The following is a 24,149-nucleotide window of genomic DNA, read 5'->3' on the forward strand; positions in this document are numbered from 1 at the left end:
CATTGGGGAGTGCTAAAACGGTGATAAAATTATAAAAGCTCTACCATGGCAGCAGAAAAGTGCACGGGACACGGTGTACAGCAGTAAAAATTAGTGGTGGACCGATTTTTCCACATGTTTTTACCGGGGTGGGGTTTGAATGAATCACTTTGCATGTGCGTGGTGTTGATTTTTTTTTATATGGTAGTAAAGGTATTATGTGAGCATGTGTTACTTGGGACATAAAGTAATTCGCACCATTCCATTCAGTTTTTCAAGCTCGCCACCTTCTATCCACGATCTCTCCAGAGATCCTCCATTCTATTCAGCTTTTCCACATATATATCACAATTGGTTGAAATATATCCTGAACGAAATTTATTTTTCAAATTCGTAGAATTGTAAAATTAAACAAGAAATGCAAGAATTATTCACTATGAAATCTTCAGTTGCACCTTGCATCTTGCTTTAAGCAGGAACGAGACTGTTGAATATTGATCATCTAGCCGGAATTGCACCCCGGAGAATAATTAATAAAATAATCCATAAGAATGAACCGAGGTTATTATCACCAGGGCCTCTTTGCTGTTCCAATTTTCTCTTGCTTTTCCTGGTGCTGGTGTAGATTGTAGATCCCACCGGAACGTAGTTCAAACGGAGATAGCATCGATCCTGAAGAGGCTGTCTGTGTTTGTACGATTGCATCAATTTACTTGAATGCTAGCTGGCGTAGTAGCAGAAGCAGAAAAGGGGAATAATCAATTACCCACCACACGCCGTACCTTTGGTCCGATGATGTAGCATTTCGGTTTAGAACTGGTTTGCGAACGTGCTGGACGCTCGATAGCAATCTACTCGATCTCTCGGTGGGGTTTCACATAAATTCTGTCCCAAGTGACAATCAGGGACTTTCCCCGATGGCAATTATTTGATAAGTCTGTGTAAGCATTATTAATTGCAATAAATTGTGTGATATAGCGGGGTGGAATTATAATTACGAGTGCATCCAGTAGTTACGAGCTCCTGGCGAGTCGCAAACAATGCTACCGTAGGAACTGAAAACTGACTTTCCGCACATTCCTTTTCGAAGCATTGCTATGTTCCGTATTGGTTCGTACCGATTATTTTAGTTTCGGGTGTAGTTCTGTGTTACCACCTGCTACGCCGTCTGACAGAACCAAGTGTAAGTGGCACAGCTAAGGATTCCCACTTGCTTAATCCCGTCCTCCGGCGAATTCGTTTATAACCGCGCTTAAAGGTTGCGCACTCTTGTTTGATTGCAATCACGAACACAGCCCCGAGAATGGCTCGACAGCTTTGACGTAAACTTCCTCACGGAAACAGGAAGGAAGTGGTTTTGTGTTGCGTTCGGAATGAGGTATAATATTTCAGCGAAATTCGAAGCGATCCTTTTCTGTCCTTCTTGTCATGATGACCGGCTGTACACTTGACTGCCAACCCGGACCGTTTCGTGGTGAACAATATGAACTCTGCCGTGAAGTGTTTTCTTGCTTGGTGGCCCAGTTTTTTATAAATCCAGCTGTGCACTTTTGCTACATAACAGTAGGTGCACGAGTGTGTTACTTTTGCTGCAGTGTTTAGAAAATGGAAATGACCTCGTGCAATGGAGTGCAAGGATTTAGGGTAGATTTCTTGTCTAGGTTTCATTGCCGTCCGGCACATGCATGCATCTGGTCAATCGGGAAAGCATTGTGTGATTTTACATGCATTTATCGCTTTGTTTTAGCCATCGAATCTGGTGCGATTACGCAACAGAGGAATGCTAACAACTTTAAGACATTTTTCAAATGATATTGCAACTATGCTTATGATTGGAAGATATATGCTATGGTAATGTATTAAATAGTTTGCACGGTTACAACATAACTTATCTAATGCAAATTTTTAATGTTCATGTTCAATTTTTGTTCTTTTGAATCTTTTCAAATGGGTTTTTGAGAATTATTATAAAAATTTGAAGTCCATTTAATGTAATGATGAATTTGAATCGATACACTTTAATGACATATGTGGAAACATATTTATAATAGCAATTTTCCGCAATTCCCTATTGCATCTCGAGTGAACTAAATTATGCAATACAATAATCGATCGCACTGCTGACCAAGTTTCCGATCGCGTGCCTAACACTCCATAATTATCGTGAAATTGCATTTTTCCCAACGCGCACCTTACCTTTCAACGTCCATCACTCGTCAATTATTGGACGGGCTTCAAACAGTGGTACCGACACGACCATTAGCGATATCATTCTTTTAATTTTCGGAGCTTTGATAGTCGAAAATCGATGCACAAAACGTGCAACACACACGGTGTCGGTGCGCAAATTCGTAACATAAATGAAAACGGCTCACCCGTTACCGCACTGCAAACGTGTGATGCGTTCTCTTACGAGATGCATTTGGAGCATTTTGAGGATCAAACGGGCCGAATATTGAATATTGTAGGAGGGAGGGAGTTTTTAGTTTATTCATTCCGCTCGCATGCAGTGGCAGTCCAGTTCGCTGGAACGGAAACTGTAACATTAATGAGCGAGTGTCCATTTTTTTTTTGCAGTTGGAGGAAAATAATAAAATTTTCATTTCGATTTTAACTTCCGTTTGAGTCAATGGCATTGCAAACAAAAAATACATAAATCTCCCCCGAGCAATGCATTATTTCTCTGTTATGTATTAACAAAGCTGAGTTTTATTTTCTTTAAAACATATGTAATTCAAAAAACAAGCAGCCACTTTTTTTTGCTTTCGCTTAAACTATCAAGCCGTGATCGATTGATTAAGCACACGTTCGGGGCAACGAATCGGCAGCAATGCACAAAATACAGACAGATGAATAAATCAAACCATTCATCCTTTACTCCTTCCCCGAATGCAACACGCAGTTGCTGCATTGTTGCAGCTTTTCATTTATCACGGTGACAGCGAAATGGGACGCACAAAAAGGAATACATTTTGACAAAAATTTGCGAGACAACGGAGAAATAGCGCTAAATATCGTTGGTTGTTTGCATAGTAGGTGGAGCGCAATGATGGTACAGCTGCAAATGGTTTTTCCCTCCCTTTTGTTTACAGAGTGTTGTGTCGGAAAGCACATTGGTGTGCGTGTGTGTGTCTGTGCAGTAGCGAAGTTTGTGCTGAGAAAACAAATCATTTAATTATTTCCGCACGATTGAAGGGTTGGAATAAGTGAACCGAATAATTTGTTTAAAATTGGTCAAATAACCGTGCTCGTTTGTCGTTCCTCAGTTAGCACTTATGGTAATGATTATGAGCAACACGAACACATTCTGCACTGTGGCACCATTTGATTTATGATGGTCTCATAAGTGTGGTCGATTTTGCGAGAGGCAAATTTTAGTGTTGTGTTCTATTTAACTATGTTTAGTAATGCAACTTTCGGACAATTCTACTATATTGACCTCTTTTTTAAACACAGCAATATAATTCATGAAATGTGTTGTATCTTCCTCCTAAGGCATTAATTATCATGAATAACACCCTTTGCCATATTCATGTAGGAACAACAATGCAGAATAATGTGTGTGTCTGTTTTGAGTTAGGCCAAAAAAAACATTAAAGCGCTCGTGTGACTTAGCTTTACCGATAAACTGTGTATCTTTCACTCGTTTAACTGTATCATAACCAAACAGCACTGGGTTTGGTTGGCTTCCTTTCGCATACATTAAAAAAATGATGTAGGTGCGTTCGAGCAGTGCGACCGTTTGCCTTCTTCCGTGTTCATATCAGATGGGAAAGTCTTAAACTACATCAATCGTCGTGCTGTTGCCCTCGGCAGTGTGATGACATGCCAGAGATGCACGCCGGGATTTGTTGCCAGAACCTCATGTACAAATTATTCGGTTATGATAATTTGACGTTTTGGTAGCTTAAACATTTGTTTGGTTGTCCGCAATTGCAACTGAATGATCTGTTACGGGTAATAAATTTTATGATTTAACAATTCTACAAGAATTCTGTTGGCATGAAACAGCACCTTGTACGAGATGATAATGTCTTCATACAGTATTCATATGGTAGCATAGTCAACGAATGTACGAATATCCGTAAATCTATGATGGATACTTTGTAGTCGGTAATTGGTCACAGATACAAAAGTGTCAGGAATGCCTAGTCAAGACCGGCAAAGGTTGTAGAGCCTCATCTATTTGTCTAGAATTGTTAGTTTTTTTGTATGACTCTATAACTATTGTTAGCCATGCAGGCTCGGACAATATAATGTTGACAACAAGATAGTAAGAAAATATGTAGTCAGCAGCATATCGCGTCACCTTCCGCGACAACGTGACTTCAAAAGACGACGGCAATCATTTGTAGGGTTTCCCGTAGTGACTAAGTTTTGCCTCTCTCAACTTAATCCTAGTGCAGGTGCTTTCCGCATACATGACGCTAATTGTTGTTTTTTTTTTCTTTCTTCATGTCTCCCTTCGGTACGTTCACAGGACACGGCTCATTCGCGCATCCCCCGGCTAGATGGTGTGAGCAGCCGCATTCCAGTGCCGGGAAGCTTTCGCGTACCGAACACCACAGTGCGGCTTCCTACGAAACGAGGAGCCCCCCAACCTCCGGCCACTCCAATCAGTTTTCTGAGGCCACCGTCACAGTGCCGATCGGGGGCAATTTCCATCGCGCGGTCCTATTCTGGCGACAAATTGTTCAACGGCGAACCTAGTCCGTTTCCGCTGTTGACCGCTTCTACGCCGGCGCCGGCACAGCTTCGCCTAGGACTGACAACACCAAAGTCTAGTGGCTTGCCATTTCTGAAGAAGCTGGAGCTGGTCGCTTCGGGAACGACGGAACGCTTGGAGGACATCAAACTTTGCCAAAGGGAATTCGCAATTCCAAGCGACGATGACGAGGAAGGTGAAGGGCAATGTGGACCCGACGGGACAGTTCAGATGTTGGTAGATGAATCGCTCGAGCTAGTAGGAGCGAACAGTACAGATAACCTGCTGGATCCACCAACGGCCGAACTGGCGTGCAGTGAAGAAAATGCTACCATCGTTATTGCGAGCAAACACACTCCTACGTACGCTAGGAATGAACATACTGTGACATTACAGCGTGATGGAAACGTTACGTACGAGATACGACGTAGCGGAACCTTCGTAAAGTCCTCGCGAGAGTCCTTGAACTCTCCCCTCGATCGTCCACGGCCACCTGTGCTGAGTCAGACACACACTCGCAGCCACACCTCGTTGTCGTCGAATGTGCTTTTGGGCCTGACGAAAACATTCCGGCGCGAAAGCACCGAAAGCATCGATTCTCCGGTGCTAGACCTTACGCGTACCATGCCCTTTCGACGCCCATCCACTGGGGAGCTTCTGCTAGAGGAGGATGGCAACCGACGGCCACCGATACTGAACTCGACGATGGTTAACGATCGGTTGCTCAACGTGACGCAAAGCATTCCTAACATAACGCAAGAACTCCTGTACGCGGACGTCGGTCAAGAGTCCTGCCTGGCGCCCGGGGATAGCGTGCTGAACCGAACGGCGTCGGTGGAAGAGCAAAAGCTGCAACGGGGATTGGGGGCTAGTAGTAAAACGAAGCCCAATCGGTTAACGTTCAATCTAGAGGAGTCGGTAAATTTGATGCAGTTCAGTGCGGTCAGCACGGGAAACAAGGATGGACAAACGAAGGTGTTTAGTTCAACGCTACATTCAGATTCGATGGCCATTCCGGCTGCAACGGGTAGTGGCCAAGTGATGCAATTAGCTGGCAGTCAGCACAACAGTAGCATGTTACTGATGGACATTAGTGCACAGGATCGAACGCTGATTCCGTCAGAGCTAGAGCTTGACCGAGACAGAATAAGCGACGATGACGAGCATATGGCGGGATACTCCCTAGGACGAAGGAATATCGATCAACGTGAAGTAAGCATAGAGGCAGATGTGAGCGCTGGTAAGGAAATATTCGACCTGAGTCTTGACGAACCAGAGCCATGCTGCCAGGATGAAGACCAGCAGCAGCAGAATCAAACCTATGCACAGCAGGAGGTTGTTCTGAGGCGACATTTGGAAAATCGTTCCAACACAGTTCCAGCACCGAAGCAGCGATACTCTTTTGGACTCGATCTGACCGAATGCACCTTAGATTGTTCGATCGAGTTGTGCGACTCGTCCCTTTCGCTGACGAAACCCGCCCATCTTAAGTCACCCACGAGCTCACTCACTAAGCAGGGCTCGTTCGAGATGGATGAGAGCCTCGGCATCCTGACGCCCGATCAGATGAAGGAATTTCTCGATTCGACCACTACAAACACCAACACAAACAATACGAATAACGCTGCAAACGCGGCTGGCCTGGAGCTGCAGCTAAATACGGGCATGGGCGGAAGCGGTACTGTCGGCACGGGAGTGGCTCACCATCACCACAAGCACGGAGCATTGCAGCATCACTGTCGCATCGATCAGACGCCCTCACCCGAAGAGCTGCCACTAGATCCGGTGGGCGTGAAGACGGACATGTCCGATATTATGCTTCCATCGGAGTTATTGCTGATAGCAGGTGGCCCTCAACCGTACGGTGGAAGTGTGGGTGGTGGACAAGTGAGCGTCAGTGCAGCGGGTGGTATGAGTGAGTTGTCCCAGGCCGATTCCGACCCGAAGACGGATCAGATGACAAAGTCTGCCACCTCGTCGAAGGTGTCGAATAGTTTCATCACGAGCATTACGAGTATTACGAGCCTCGATACCGGCTACCAGGGTGATGGTGAAATGTCTCGACCGGCGAGTCGCGGAGCGGACCACTCACCGTCGAATGGACCGCGCGTGAAGTCGGCCCTTGGTGGAGGCGCCTGGCAACCGATGATGGCGGCCGCCGTTGCGGCAGTGCCGCGCCGTCAGGACCCGATGACTGATTCGGATTTCTTCACCGAAAGCGATGCGGACGATGTTTTCAACCGTGGTGACGCTCGACGAGCTCAGATTATCGATGGGCAACTGTACGGTGCGCCGGGCGGTGCGGGTGGAATAGCGGGTGCGCAAGGTGCGAATGCCATATTCAATGCGATAGACGAGCAGGACGATCAAGATCTGCAACAGCAGCATCAGCAGCAAAATCAGGATATGGGCCAGAATGAGGATTCGTGCATGGAATCGAGTGGCATTTTTACTGACGTCGAAAATCGGGCCGATGATGATCTTGTGCAGCGACGCGCGGATGATCAGCAACAGGCAGAAGCAGCTGCTGAAGGCAGCGGCAGCAGTGGTGGTGGAGGTCGTCGAGGTTTCGATGAAGATCAACAGCAAGCAACGGACGATATGAGCCCGGACGTCTCGACGGATACGATGAGCAGTAGCAACAGCCAGAACTTTGTGCGAGCTTCCGAACAACAGCTCGCGCGAGATGACGATCCAAACCAGACGTGCAAATTGGTGCTCGACGAGCGCGAGAAAGATATAACACGGTGCTGCGATGACGGCAAGTCAAACTTATCGCAACACATCGGAGCTTCCCCGAAGGCGAGCGAACACCACTACCACCAGTTCGCGATTACGACGATGACGGCGTTGCAAGCTGATGGTGATGTTGGTACCGCCGTGAGTACGACCGCTGGCGCTAGCTCTCCTGGTAGTGGTGGTGGCGTCGTCGCTGCTGGGAACGTTGCGCGCCGTTGCGATGCCGACAGCTTCCACGATGTCAGTGGTAAGAGATCGGCCGCGAGCGGCAATAGTACTAACAGCGCGACCAGCAACGGCGCTAGTAGCGGCAGCAGTGCCAGTCGCAAGCAGCTCAAAAACGAAGCAAACCGTGGTCTAAGGAAACATCACCAGCAGCATGCGGTGGGTGCGGAAATGTCCGCTCCAACCACCGTTTCGTCGCGTACGGATCGTTTAAGCAAGACGCGTCCGTCGAAGGATTTGCCGGAAGGGTCACGTAGTGCGGTTCCGATCGAGCAGTGCAATGGTGGTGACGGTGACAGTAGTGCCGTCGGTGGTGGGGATTGTGATCAGGAAAATAAGCGTCCCAGTGCGGGGGGTACGCGTGGCCATGTGGGTGTAAGTGCACGTGGCGGTGGTGCCACAGGATCCAATTTGAGCTTTGTGAAAAAATCCAACACACCGAACAAGTGGGACGCGGTGATGAGCAAAATAGCGGAAAATAAGTCAGTGATGAGGCGAAATTTCAGTGACGTGAAGTCACGCATTAGCTGTGGCAGTGCAGTGGTCAGTGCAGGTGCTTCGAAGGGGGGTTCTACGTTGTTACGGCGGGACTCGCCCGCAACAAACACCGCGACCGGTTCGCTCAAGAGTCCACCGTCCGAATGCACCAGCGTCGCAAGCCGCAGTTCCGCACACGGCAAACGAACGATCTCCGGGTCGGTGAAGAGGTAAGTGGGGGCGGAAGGGAAGGGGAACTCATTTAGCGCCGAGTTTGAATAGTTTTCTCACGTGTGTTTTCGTACGCACATGCAACGTTGTTGATTGTTCGCTGCAGCTCTAGTGTTGCACGAGTTCGGTTCGATCGTTTATCAGTGGCAATGCTTGAGTAGGAATGCTTCGAACGAAGCAGGAACAGTAGCGTACGTGGACAGGTTGTGGTGCGGTTATGTAAAATAAAGATTACACTTTTGCTTTGTAAAAGGTGTTTCGTTGTGCATGCCCGACCTCAGAGCGCAAAGGTTAGCGTGAGCTTATGCATTGTGCAGGGGTGAGCAATGGCTAATATTCAACACTATTGTCTCATACTACTGTTGCTGCTGGGTGTGCCGTACAGCTTACTCTGAGCTTTTTAGGCAAACATATTGATATTTCTGAAAGTAATTTTATTAAATAAATCAATTTTTGAAATTTAGAGGTTTAGAAAAATACCTTCATAGGACCCTGCATTTTAGAAAAACGGCTACGATCTACTGGGTTTTTGTATTCTTCGTTCTTGTTTAACAACTGATAAGCTGTTGCTTGCCATAAAATGGTTTTATTACACTTACTTTTACCATGTAGCCTATCATTCCTTGCAACCGGAGATTGTTCCAAATGAGATACGCTCCATGTATCAGAATGCGCGCTATTTCACGAGACTATGGGACCAAAAAACATATTTTATGTTATTTTTATTTGGTAATTTTACCAATATTCCCATTGATGTCTGTGTTAAAGTTTTATATTAAATTGCGAACCAACTTAAAACTCTTAAGTTTCAGTACATAAATACTTATGCAATTCATAAAATGTTGATCATTCGAAAAAAGAAATACAAAAACGCTGCACTTAAAGATTTGGAACATTTATCTGTAAAATGTAAAACATTTATCATGCGGTAATGTGACATGTTCATATAATATTTTTGGAATTCAAACAAATTTGTTATTTTTTAACAAACAACTCTTAAGAATATGGTGTATTCAGGGAAATAAAAAATTCATGGAGGTATTAATAAGATAAAAATATAAAAAAATCTCACTACAAACACTATTGTCCAACATAAAACTCTCAAATCGTCAGTTGCTCAACCCTGATTTGGCATGTTCGCGTGAGTTCTGAGGTCTAATGGAAAGACCTCGGAACCAGCGGCACCTAAGTTGTGTGTCGGTGGCGGCATAGTCATCAACATTATCTTCGCCAACTTCCCTCAAATACAAGTTGTTCGTTGTAGTCGTCAACCGCTCGCGCACCCCTCGGTTCCCTCGGTTGCCATGTAGGCCCAATTGCGCATGCATGCCGCTCCAATGCCAACGAACAGCAAAGCACAGTGCGGTTATGCTGAAGCGTTTGATGTGCTGTTGCATTGGTGTTGGGAATCGGCATCGGTGGCACCGGGTGGGGCTCTACGTGCTCGGATCGATTTTGTGAATCGAATCAATACTCGTTCCCACCCTGTCGCTTCTCTACCTGCCAGCGACAAACACCATCATGTCTGGATGCGATACTTGCCTGCCGGCAGTTTGAAGGAAGTCGTACGCAATCAGTCATCAGAAACGAACAAACAATCGAACATTATACGAAACATTATTTCGAGATCAAGTATTTGTGTTGATTGTACAGGTAGTGGGGGGTGGCGTTTTAGGGAGAGGTGACGTATATATTTCGAAATTAGCTTTTGGGGTTTCTTTGTTTATTGTCAGTTGCGGAGCTACCACGTGTACCATGATGGAATGGTAAGGTTGTTTGAAATCTTAACCCTCACACGTACAGCGCACATATCTTCTGCGGTTGATTGTTTTGATAATCGTTTTGCAAAACCATTCCTCACTATTGTTTCATAATCTCGCACTGATTTTCACATCCTGTCACGTATGGGACACCGTTTTTTTTTTTTTCGGGTGCCAAAATGCACACCCAAACACTTGTAACACCTTCACAGACGTGATAAGAACCTAATTCAACAAACGCCAAACCTGTTTTCGCTTCGGCTTAAGTACAACACGACCGGTACGGCGACGATATTTCGGATCAATCATGCAGCGGTCGGACTGCCTGGCCTTCTTTCTTAACCATTTTTTTCCCCACCCGCGAAGGTGAATCTCGCTGGTATTCCATCCGTCACTTAGCGCAGCGGCGCGTATCACGCATTTTAGCATCAATTCTCAAGCTTTACGATCATCTCATGCTATCCGTATCGCTGTGTGCGTGTGCGGCTGGTTTTTACTGCGCCGAGACAATTACGTCACCGTGGAGGGTGAAACACACGGTGGCGGGCACAATTTACATACATCAACAGTTCGTGCACCGGTCGCGATATGGCATTTGAATGGTTTTATCTGTCGCGTCCGATACTCAACTGCCTGGTTAGTGGTTTGTATTTTTATATTCGGATTCCGGTTTCGTTTGTTTCGCTTTTTTTTTTAAGTTTCCGATTAAATTAACTGGAAAAAAGTTGTTTTTGTGAACCAGAACCAAACATTGGATGCTGGGGTTTTATCATAAAAATCAAAGGTTTTATCCGGACCACGTGTTAATGTCGACATTGTGATAGCATGATCGCGGTCGTAACCGTTATCCTTCTTAACATAATCCATGCTTTTAAGAAATCTCATCGGAAGGTGCATTAAGTCGGAATGGTTCGAGTGAAAGGGCTGCACCAGAACCCGATAGCGAGTCATGTTAATTGCTCGTGCAGAATCGTTTGCTTGTCTTTTGTGAAACTGTTTGGGTTCGAACAGCCAAAGCGCAAACAATTTAGATAATGTGTTGGCAAACTTTAATGCTTTCAGCCTTTCAACATAAGGCTGTTACTATGCTTGAGACAAAGCTTTTTTTTTCTATACACAAATACCACTTTCGAATTCCAGCTCGTGTTACATACGTCTGAAAGAAGTTTAGCGAAGATGTTGGGCCCCAAATCATCGTTATGGAGCGCCTTTATTGACACCATGTTTGGCTAAAAATTCCAGACAACGTGCGTCTGAAGATGTTGACATTGAATTCAAATTGTTTGCACAGTTTTTTTATGCCGTGTACGTATGGCGTATTGCATATTGGTTAGCCATTTCACACAAATATATGTTGAAGAGAATTTTTGTTGTATGTGTTGCAGGAATCTTAAAAAAAGGGGTTATTCAGCGTTATTTTTAGAGTGCATCAGCCGATGCACCGAAACATTGATAATAATTTTACTGATAACCAAATCTTATTTACCCCTCACTGTCAAACATACGATCAACGGGTTTGACTTAGCTTACACCTACTTGCCGTGGGTAGATAGTGTAGAAAGAGAACGAAAAACGCTTCGAGCTGATTACACTTTCAAATCACGTGTTTTAACCACATTTAATCGTTGCATTTCGTTGTGTTTATTTGACCGCAAGGCACCACGGCCGATGAAATACAAAACCAACGAAACAAAAGATTCATTAATGCGACGACCAGTGGATCATTGGGCGTAGTGTAATGAAGCACTTTCTACCAGCTATTGATTTGATTGTTTGGAACTTGATTGGAGGCACCGTTGCTATATTTCGAGCCGGTGTCGCGATCACCGTTCGGATGTTTGTGTCATTAAGCGGTCAATTAAATCTAATGAATATTGATAATGCTCTCGTCGCCTCTATTTTGCAACCAAAGTCAACCAGCGCGCCATGCAGGCGGGATACGAGCTCATGGTGCGATGCATTCTGATTGACAGCTTGAATCGATAATGACGTGGAAAAAATAGCGCCATTGAATAATTTCCTTCTGTGAGCTTTCTCCATATGGGCAGCGTACCGTAGCAATTTTGAGGGACATATTTGCGTAGTGGTTCTATTAGATTGACGTTTAGAGCTATCAATACTTTTGCTGGATAGCATTCTAAAAACAGCTGGAAAAAGGCGTTTTTAAATACAAATGATATCTTTTGTCGAATTATTCTTCTCCAAAATATTTCCAATAGATTTCCTTAGTTTAAATAATACACAATAAATATTATACATGTCGAACAATGCTATTTACAGTACGAATGACGAGCTATTAAAGTTTTTCTTAATATAAGGTACAGCACCCAGTCAGTCTCTTTTGAGTAAGGAGACACAGTCCAGTCTTTTGGCGTCCTTTTGCCATCCTACGAGTTAACACAAGATAGAAAGTTTCGTGAAAGAAATAAATGTAATTAAATCTGTTGTTTTATTAAATCAACTATGAGATTACACAAGATACACCTTTAATTGTCATTGATAGCATTAACAGTAACATCAAACACCGGAAAAGACTGAACCGGCGGGTTAAATGTTACATGCGCGCGTGTATTAGTGCTGCAATGCATTTGTTTCAATTAATGGCTCAACATTCTTATGTAAGCTCAGTGTGTTTGATACCTATCTCGCACCAGCACATGCAGCAATAGGCTTTGGTCAGTTAAAGAAACGCAAATACCGCACAACCACTGCACTGTTCGCCCACACAATATGTTGCTGCTAGCCGGTGGTGGTGCTTTGTCTAATGCTTCCATCATCGACGTCTCCACTTGCCTCCACGAAAGATACATCAGACATGAAACATTGCGGTATGGAGATACACTGTAGTACAGCGACGAAGAGAATGATGTTGTTGATGGATGTGGATTACACGCTTAATTAGTTTCTACGAACCGCCGGTAGCAATCATGTGTTTGGCCTGTTCGGTTAAATGGTATATCTTGACCACTCAATGTTACCGCCGAGTGCAGTTGGTAATTGCAAGACACGCATGCTTCAATGATACGTCAAACGTAGGAAGAACCAAAATGTGTTTTAGGATACCTTGCGTTTTGGACAGGGTAATTAGGTCGATAAAAGCGGTGGAGATGTCCGTGCTGTTATGACAAATAATTGCACCGATTAGACATATGTTGAATGTTTATTATACAATTCCAATATAACTTGCTAATTTTGTGTTGAAACCTGTGATAGCAATTGTGAAACAAAAATGTTATGTAATTTCCATTTTCCCTAACTCTAAGAAAATGTGTCCTATTCTGAAGATTATGTTATGGCTCGTTATGTGGACGATATGATTTATTATAAAATTGCAACCACATAGCTATTTACGGTACAACATGTAAAAGGCCTAAAATGTAATCGAATGGAAATAGGATGTCCTGGCGCCCTGTGCTATATTGTTGTTTCAAGAGCCATTTTTCCGTCCGGTCTAACAATGGCAAGGTTAGGATTCAGTGAGGTGTAATAAAGTTAGAATTATGCAACAGAAAGGGTCCATTCTTACATTGAAATCCCGAACACTGGTTTTGTGATCTGGTTGTCCGTGTTTGCATTCTATTCTCGGATAAAGGACGCAATAGATTAACCGATGTGAACACAGCAGGATGGCTATAACCCTATTGATTTACTGCTAAATACAGCGTGCGCACGGAGTATCATCCGGCTAGATTGTAAAACAGTTCCGGTGGTCTAGCGGGGCATCGTAAGCGCACTGGTGCACGAGTACAGGTGTCCATGGAATTATACAGTTTGTGATGAACGATTGAAAGGAAATGAAATGCTTGTTGGGTGCAGGGGGTGGTAGCAAGCAAGCGGTGTATACAATGGGGAAACTAAACCGCAGGACGATAACATTGTGCATGGCCGTTAAGGGACGTTCGGCATGTTCATGCCATGCTATTATGGTACAAATTTGTTTGCAATGTGTCGCCGATAGCACCGTAGATCGTGAACGATGTGAGCTTGATTTAGATGATGCTTTTATCACGATTCCCTACAATAGATAAGTGCTACACGAAACCATGAATATAACAGCTGTTTCATTTAAATAGGGGTAGTATGGACAATATTGTCCGCAAATTCGCTTGATCCTTCAATCCTGTATGAAAATATATTGAATCCAGGATTAGTAACATTCATTTCTTATCGTATTTGTATAAAGTTTATTTAAATTTGTATGGGTACGTTACAAAGTTTTCAAAATGCTCCATTAATGGACTATTATTTAGATAAATAGTTTAACATAGTTAAATTCAGAATAAAATACATTATAACCACTAATAATAATAACTTGTTAAAAGGGTTTACCATTCCTTACGCTGTATGTATTATTCAACACATCTATTGATGAAATCTACAAATCTACAAAACTCATTAGAACCACTTTTCCAAATAAATGTTTCAATTTACAAACCGGTAATAACTGGCTCAAAGTATGCTCAAACTCTGTGGGTTTTGAAGTGAGCACACAACTACTCGAAAGAAACATATTGCTTCGAACATGTCAAATATTTCACTTATTTTACTTCGCTAGAGCTAACTCAATTGACTTGTTCATGCATAACGAACCATGTGTTCTTGTTCATGCGGAGAAAAAAAAGCAGCCATCAACTGCACGAGCAAAGGTTTAACATTCCTGAGTCGGCATTTCTTCATGGTGAAGGTACGCTGGGAGAGGTTAATCTGTTTGACCACGTATTGACATGGACCATTTAGTGATCATAAATAAAGGCCTACAGGGTAACCTGTTACTGGATTCTTCTGGCGAACGTTATATCTAAGCTGTTTTGCTTATTCGTGCGTATCAGCAAAGAGAATGTCCAGTGTATCTCTGTGTTCACTATGAGAAGACATCGACGATTGACCTTGACTGTGCGAGCATCTCTCACCGATAAATTGTTTGTTTGGAAAAAAAGATGTTATGGACATGTATTAGTTAGCAATACAGGTCATAGCATATGAAAAACGATGTGATGTTATACAATTTTGTAATTCAAATCCTTTGTTGTCATTGAGTTGTTTACTCTACTTTTACCGTACTTGATTAGTTTCGGAGTTCAGTAATTATGTTTCTCTATGCTGTTTTAATTATCATTCTTCAAATAATTGAAGATTAAATGATTGTTGTTTACTGTAACATTTCAGAAATATAAAAACCTTGTTTGTATAAGTAGCAGAAATTTGCTAACGAATTGTTTATCAGCTTTAATAATTATTGTTTTTACGACGCGCTTAAATGAGTTATCTAAATAAAACTAGGAGTTAAAAATACAGCTTTGCATTTGTATTGATGAGCGCAAATTAATGTAAAATTTGTCGCGGTCAAGCCCTGTACGTCTTTCTTATCTTATCGGAATGGAAAAGGTGCGCCAGCGTAAACGAAAGTGTCACTTATCGGTTTGTTGATGGGATTGTTCCGTGCATTAAAATACAGACCTTGACATGTTTTCGTTATTTTCGTTCGTAAGATATTCCTTCCTCTGTTGGAATTGATGAAACTGTGTTAACAAAGATGTAGACCGAGGAATTGATGATTTCATTTCTTTATTTTCTTTCAGAGGACGTACACACAGCAAAGACAGTGAGCAAAGCTCGCTGAGTGATCTTAGTCTGTCCGGAGGTTCACCGAAACTAGCACTGAAACTGCCCAGCACCCGTAAGTACATGTGTTATGCTTTTGTTTTCTTTATATAAAAAAGAGTTTGTTTTCGGTTTGAACTAAAATTCCGCAGCTTAGGTTTATTTTTCCCAACGTAGAGCGAATAAGTTTGAAGGTTGCTTTGGTAGGTTGCGACTGTTTACGAAGTCTTGTATGAAAGACATGTATTGCGGGTTGCATACATTTTGGCGCTTATAGTCTTTGGTTTGGGAAATTCGTGCAAGTGGTCGAGTTGGAATTGAAATAAATGAGCACTTGCACTGTTAAATATTCGATTGTATTTAATTTTAATAATTTCAGTTAAAGAAATTTAAAAAATTGTCTTCAAAAATAGTTTATGTAGGAGTCGAACAAACTGTAGATAAATCCCGAATGGATGTCAAAGCAAGAAAATCGAGAAAGCCTTTTCATATTGCATATAGTTTTAAATACACAGCAATACAAATTTAATCCACATAATATAGAAAATCTCTTCCAACTAACCGTTACAAGATTTCGCAAAACTATACTCTAACTTACACGCAAAGATGCTGTAATCTTGTGACAAGCTGCCACAGTGAATAGGGGTTTTCCATGGCACAAGACAAAGTTTCCTTTATCTCACGGCCATGCGGCGGAAGCTGAGCCTATCTTTCGCCTTCCCTTGACGGAATGAATGGAAGGTTCGAAACTTTCAAACCCAAAGGAAGTTTTCACCGCTTCTGTTCAGTTGATTATGGTGCAGGAAATTTGGATGGAACGTGTCAAGGCAGGCTCGAATGGCCCACGCAGCAAGTGGTGCCAGGATTTCGAATTCTTGGATTAAATTAGTTTCGAATTTTGACCGAGACCGCTGTCGACGTCGTTTAAACGAGCTTTTCCTGATTTAAAGGTTGAAAGCACATGGCGGACGCTGACACTGCGGTACAGATTGTGAGATGCACAAATTACTTAATCTACCAGGAAAGAAGTGTTGTAGCGTAATCAATAAACTAATTATTTTGTGATCACGCTTTTGAATTACATTCGAGTGATTGTTATTATTTATTGATGATTATTATTTGTGAAATCATAAATATGTTGAAATTATTATACCATTTTGTTTTGATAATTTTCCGAACTGTTTTGGTTGAAATTCAAACATGTTCTCGGAAATGATCTTCTCATTATGAATTCACTCAACCAAAGTGCAAAGACCGTTAATTAACAAGGTGTTGCAACGGTTGCACGTTTGAAGCGCCATTTACATTACCCGCCAAGTGTACAAACTCCCCAACGAAGTTTCCATGCCGCCCAACAACGATATAACATTTCCACGAGACGAAAGTTCATCGGTGTCTTTGCACCGGTCAGGTGATACACGGATGCAGACGCGTATCTTCCGCTGGTGGAGTGAGATGATCGAATAGCAAAGCATTAATCACCAAACTTATCAACCTCGCGGTGGCCAACGGACCGCGCACCGCGAATGGAAAAGAGAGTGTGCGCGCTAGCACGGAACACTGACCTGAGTGCTTTTTTGTTGGGTGCCCCTGTGTGGGGTGGGCGTGGGGGACGTAGCGTTGTGCGGCTGTGTGTTTTATAACGAAATTTAATTAGTTTCTAACTTCCCGGCACTCTCCTCACCGCAACAGGTCGATTACTATGATGATGTTGTCATTTTGGTGAGCTTTACTCCATATCGCTTCCTTCTTCGCTTGCCTCTGTTGTGTGGTGTTGTGAACTGTATTTGCGGCGAAATGTGATCTGGAGATTAATCTACGGTTGCACCTATCCGATGTTCAAAGGAGGATGGCGCTGCTGCTCAAATCTAATTTTCCAATGTTGTTCGTGCCGGTTTCCATTAATCAGTTTTTACGAGCGAATTGCTTTCATTTGGGTGGCCTTTTGTTTCAGGTCGCTCTGTTAGCGGAGGAGCGGTCAAACAAGGTGCCGGTTCCACCTTGTGCAAAGGTAAAGCGTTTGGGGGAAGCTACCGAATAAAATGTAACGTGTATTACTGTGCGGTCAGAGTTCCACATTGAAACGAATGGGTGTTAAATGCGTGGTGCCTTCACGTTCATTCGCTGCGAAAAGCGATGCAAGGGGAGTGTGAGTGTGGGAGTCAGGATATTAAAGTTAAAGCTTGGCTGGAGGTTATTTTTATTTTCACAGCGTAAAATGGGTGTTAAGCGCCTCATCGCACCCCGTTTCACCTGTCTGTGTTTCGCTTGTAGGTTAGTGGTAAAGCTTTTTGGCTGTTTTATTGCACAAAAACTTAAGCTTTCTGTGTACGGCGCTCAAGTCTGTCTACTGGGCTATCAAATGAAGAAAGGCCGTTTTTCTTTTCTTACATTGGAAAGCGATTTGTATGTGCGACTGGGTGAGCGATCAATTATTTTATTGGCTGGTGAAGTGAGTTATTGAGTACAAATTGGCTAGTGTGAAGCAGTGTTTTGGGATTGTTTTGTTTTTGCAACAGAGCGGAACGAAATTGGGAAAATTATTCATATAACTATATGATGTGCATACAATATAATGCTATTTTATATTATAAGAATTGATTGAATAAAATGTCAAAATGCAATCAGTTCTATTGCAAATAAATTATTATTGTTAAAAAATATATTATTATCTTATTATTATTGTATAAAAGTCTTTATAGAAATGTACTTGCAAACAAATATACTAACAGTTTATGTATATTTATGTTCATTGCAACCGTATTTATGTTTTCGTTGAGCCGTTGGCGCTTGCACCTGAGCATAACGAATGCGCTCTTGTGCTCTTCAATTCTCTCAAACCTGCTTATTGCAGGGGTTTTCTGCTTTTCTGCTTTGAAGGTCAATGTTCCTGTCCAGTCCTATCGTGTGAAGACCGGCACCGCTACCAATACAGTCCGATGATATCATAAAAAAATACTGATCCAGTTTAATTTCAATTATATTTACGTTTTACATGTTTTTTTTTAAATTATTTTTATTGTTCATACTTCATTCCAAATTCCCAAAATTTTCATAAAAATTAATTTCCTTATCGTATGTTATATCATATATGTTTATTAATCTACAATAAATAATAACTCGTAAACATCGGAGTAGTTCTAGTGTTAATTAAACTAATGAGGACAAACGCTATTAATCTCATATGAAGTGTGGTAATAAACGAAGTTTTGTCACTAAATATTAGGGAAATTTGTTATTCAACACATAGTATTGAAGAAGTAAAAATTTCTCATCCTATTTTTAGCCGAATACTTAAGTAAAAAGTGAATATTAAGCAATTTAAAGATAAATAAAAGTGAAATAATTCCAGCAACGACAAGACCTCTGGAGGCAGTGCAGTAACAGTAAAGAAGAAACATATTAACGGATTGCAAACCCCTGTAACGGATTGACGCAGCCGTTTTCACATACCTGTGAAACTCTCCCATACGCAATCTTCCCGCCAACGATGCGTATGTTGTTCTCTCCCATTTCGAACACGGTTCCTCTCCCAACTCTCTTGCTCGCTCGCATAACTTCCAAACACCTTCACCGTTTACGCGAACCGGCTTTTGATACGCGCAACCAGCTCGCGCAACGCCGCACACCAATACGAAAAGCGTAATTCATTCCCAATCAGAGGCTGCATGGTTGCGCTGTACCCCGGATCGCGGCTCTAGCCAGCCAACCATCCACGGCACTGTTATTTCACCTTTGAGGTTCCAAGTTCCACGGTTTTTGGTCGCGTAGTTTGGGGTCGGCTGGTGCGTTTCGGTTGGTGCGTGGCGGTGCGCAAATGGTGAATCTATCGAGACGGGTCGCTAGCGCGAAGAGGAACGCGTTTCTAGCCGTGTTTTCGTGCGGGCATAGTGTGCGATTGTGATCCGCCAAATTTATATGAAAAATAGGCCATTAAGGGATGGTTCCCTTCCATCTGTCGTCTGCGTGGTTACTAGTGAGTGTCTTCCCATACACGCATGGACATTCGGGAGGTGATTTTTCGGGAATGATGAGTTTAATTTAAGCGACACCCTATGAAGTTCCCTAATAAGTCTTGTTGAGCAGCAATCGGTCGATGGTTTAAAGCAGTGTACACACCGTGTGCTCATCATTACGGGATAATTCGACCAATGTTGTGATCGTTCGTGCTGTTGTTATTGCCCGTTCTTTGTGAGTTGTGTGCATCGTTTGCGTAACCTGCGGAATTAGTGGTGACCGCGTCCAAGTGCTGGGTGTCGTGTGATTGATTACTGTTTGAAATCTTGTTTGTTATATGAGCCATTCATCGGTTCTGCGGGTGATACTGTTCCCGATGCACAGAGAATATGTTTGCCGCGGGAAGGAATGATCGTATTTCAACCGGTCTCCAATCGGTTCCCCTGCGTAACGTGCTGATGTGTGGCTGTGCCCTAACGAAAGTGTCTGCTTGTGTGAGAGATTGCGAGTGAGTGCTGCGGTCATTATCTGTCGCCGGTTGGACAGAAACTCGTTTGTGGCAAAATTATTACTACCCAGTTGAGATTATTTGTTTAACATTCAGCTGTCCAACGAATTGACCCGAGCGAGCGGACGAAAGCAACCCCCTTTCTGCATCGGTTTTGCACAGTAACAGATACACGACGGGCGTAAAGCATCGTGGCGGTCCCGCAAAAAAAAAACCCTCCGCCAGCAGCTGATCATGTTTAATATTCAGGTTTTTAAAGTTCCTTTTTTCGCCAGGCTCATGAGAGGATCCAATGGGTTTTGCAATATTTGCATAAAATGTACGAAGCTATTTGAATAAATGTTGATCGAACGAATGGTTAATTAAGTAATTTAGATTCCACGAAAATCTTCACTGACGTGCATCAATTTCTTTTCGAATTTGATGTTATTTGCCTCTGGTTAAATAAAAGAATACTCATAAAATCTTTTCTTCATCGAAACAGATAAGATTAAAGTATACGTGCTGTATGCTTATCAACCAAACTGAAGATATACTCATTATTATCATTGTCATTAGCGAAATTAGTTATTTTTATCGTTGTCTCCAAACGGTCCAAACGGTTGTCTCCTGTTTGTCTGCTATCAAAACAAGGACCCGAGGTGCCGTAATTAAAAGCACGTACTTCCTAATGCAGCAATGCTTGCGGTGGCAATGCGGAATGTTTGAGCGATTGATTTTTATTTCGTTTATTTATTGGACTGTGGTGCAGGAAATCACGCCAGACATGAGTCGCTATAAACTGCAATCAGACGAACTTCACACCACGGGCACATACAGCGGGCACAAATGATCGTTTATTTGATGAGCTGGTATACAAAACAAAACAGGAATGATAAAAATACGACGTATCTATAAACATGCAGCATAATACGGCGTTCGAATTGCTGAAGAGGAAGCTCTCTGGTTTGATTGGAACTTTTTTTTTCCGCAGATCCCAGTATTCGTCCTGTTGTGTTTTTTCCAATTTTATTACTCCCCGGTGTGTGTCGATTCTACCTGAATCGTAGTTCCAGAGAGATGGAGCGGGTGCAGATTTTGATATGAAACATGTTTTCCTTCTAACAAAACGAATTTTGCGTCTTGAAACTTGTTTCTGGCATACAGAAAGGAACCGTTTGCTCGTCGTCAGCTCGTTCGTGCGGTTAGCGGTAAGCGAACTAATCCCAGCCCAGCAGAAAGCCCACAAACCAGTGTGTTCTGCTGCTGGTCTCGCAACTTTTCGCGGTTGAACGTTTGTATGTGTTGTCTACCCGAAGAAACCCGTGCTTTCGACCTGGCCGAACAGCCATGAGGAGATGTTTATCTATTCGGCTCGACCGGCCAGAAGCTGGCGAACGTTTCCTCCCGCTCGCAGAGACTTTGGCAAGCTGTTGTAACCTTGCGCGCAGTCATGATCGCAAATTCCACTCCATCCCGAAGTACCGGGGTACCTCCGTTTGGTTTTGCTTTTGCGCCTAGCAGTACGCTCAACAGTTCAGGAATTTCAAGCAGTTGGGGTGGGGTGTGTTTTTTTGCGGATAAAATTCAGCTTTTATTGCCGGTCGAAAACCCCTATTTTCGAGTTGAGTGGCCAAACGTGACAACACATTGCAGACGGCAGGGTGTGATGATCACCCGCTGCGAAAGTGTTTAGTCCTCCTCCTACGTTGTGGTGTGGAGCATACATTTCCAAATCTCTGTTTGCGGTGTAGAGAAGGATAGACAAAAAAAAACCTCCAAACGAACTATCGAAAATGTGAGACAACTAAAGAAAAGAGCTGTGCAATCGTTGAGACATCTTGGACAGTTTATTATTTTTTGAATTAATACCTTTTTTTGTGCTGTTGTCAACAATCAAGGAATGTGCAAATTTGCCGAAACCCTAGGTTTTCTCCACATTGGAAGAGCAATCGTTTTTTAAGCGAATTTTTCTCTCCCCCCGCCGATCAGACGATCATATGGTGGTGACGAAGACACATGTTTTGCGTTTAGTCTGCTGTGCTGCGGTTATGCGCTGGGCGAAAGGTACAAAAACGTATCATTCGCCACTTTCAGCGTTATTCGTCGTTTAGTTGCTTTTCACCAGCGGTCTAGAAACAAAAAGAGTCCCTTTTTTCGGCAAACCGGGTTGGAATGCTGTCGCTAGATCCGAAGAGTGGTGGTTGTTGTGCGGTGTATTAAGCGACTTGTAATGTGTGGCGTGGTTTTGGCTAAAAATTCCTCCCGACAAAGCAATAAATTGGACGGTGTTCCGTTAGGTGAAGCGAAATCGGTTCTCCCGACCGGGTTGGGTTTTGCATAAGCGATGGAGCACGGCGTACGGTTTGGACCGATGGTTGCATGCGAACCGGTAAGATGAGTCCCAGGCGCGAAAGATCGTTTAACGGTGCTGCTCCGATTTGGTACGGTTCATTGAATGTTAAATTAACGATGCTCTATGATGGTGGTATGTAACTGAATTTCCTTCTGCATGTGTCGTGATCAGAACTTTTTTATAATTTAATTTCAAAAGTCTGACAGACATTTAATAACAAAACATGTTTCGCGGGTTTTGCACTATTTCGTTCTAATATCAGCAGCCAAAAAACCCTGTTTTTCTTAACTTTGTGGCAAACTTTTCATGGCTCTTTGCTGTGTGGTTCCATCTTTATCACTGCAAAACAATCTTTCGACTGTAAGGAAAAGAGCGCGCATAAAACAAAGTCCAGCTCACGCCTCATCCGAAGCTACCTACGAAATGATACTTTATAGTTCGGAAAGGTTATCTCGTCCCCCTGGTGAATAAATACAATCCGTAAAACCAGCGTTCAGCCCGGATGCTTTTATTTCATTAGAAAGAACACTCATTGTCCAACGCACCGCGGGGCGAGAAGAATTGGGACGATAGAGGACACATTCCCGGTGTGTATGACGCAGTAAATGCACCTTCAGATTAGTTACCCCGCTAGCGTCTTGTTGTATCAAACCGTTTTTTTTCCTTATCTACTCGGGTCGGTTGATGCGCATTCCAACACTGGCCAGTATCAAGATTTTTAAAACTTCAACCCAAGTGGCTGTATGTGTGGACCCTTTCAGCCTCGGGTTTGGCACATAGTTTTATTTAATTTTGCTGGAAGGGCTCACCTCGGTGCTCGGCGATTAGTGAGAATGTTTTTAAAAGCTTTATTTTCTTACGAGATTAGAGTGGAGAAGAAAAAGTTTTTAATTTTCTTATCTCTAGCATTATCTTACCTCGTGTTGGCTTGTTGGCTTCCAGTGGTGGTACGTGGTGTGTTTGTGTAAGTTACCGTACAAGGTACGTACTATTTGCTTGGCTGTGTTATGCTACCTTCACCATGATTATGTTGCATGGTACCAAGAAGCACCAGAGAATGTTTACAGTCGTGTCGTTTTTCTTACTCTGCCAGAAAATTTCGTAACATTCCTTACACTCTACAATATACCAAGGAATGCATAATTTTACCGGCACGGAAAAGCAGTGAAGAGTTTACACGTAGGAGCTATAACAACCGCATCGTTTGGTCTCATCATGCTCATCGCACTCCACTATCCCCATGGTCATGAGCAGAGGAATCTAATTTTGAAGGTCATGCCTTCAGACCGGCACTGTCCATCTGCTCGAAATGCGTATGTGATGATTCGTGGGCAGTGAAGGATAAAACTCTCCAAATAGGTAGAGAACGTCGAAAATGGTAAAAAATATAAGTTCTGAGTACGGGTTCTAACCTCTGTGGATCATGGGATCTTCATGGCATGCTTCACGGCAATAAAAATACTCAACACTCCACAACGAACATGTGTGAAAACCAGTCCATGGCTGGTGGCTTCGTTGTGCCTGCAATGATTTAATGATTTGATTTCCACGTCAACATATGCACCGTACCATAATCGTGTCTGTTTTGGCTAAAGTAAATCGAATAACAATTCTACCTCGGTGTGGTTGAGC

General features: G+C 43.0%; 1 protein-coding gene across 1 annotated transcript in view; it reads left to right on the plus strand.

Moving 5' to 3' along the window:
• The window catches only part of LOC128710736 (uncharacterized), a 104,830-nt gene that overhangs the window by 22,366 nt on the left and 58,315 nt on the right, over nucleotides 1-24,149 (plus strand). The window contains exons 2-3 of the mRNA XM_053805591.1: nucleotides 4,460-8,355; nucleotides 15,696-15,793. Of these exons, the coding sequence (XP_053661566.1) occupies nucleotides 4,460-8,355; nucleotides 15,696-15,793 (3,994 nt within the window). The remainder of the gene's footprint in view (nucleotides 1-4,459; nucleotides 8,356-15,695; nucleotides 15,794-24,149) is intronic.

This window comes from Anopheles marshallii, chromosome 3 (assembly GCF_943734725.1).
Source record: "Anopheles marshallii chromosome 3, idAnoMarsDA_429_01, whole genome shotgun sequence".
Taxonomy (NCBI): Eukaryota; Metazoa; Arthropoda; class Insecta; order Diptera; family Culicidae; genus Anopheles; species Anopheles marshallii.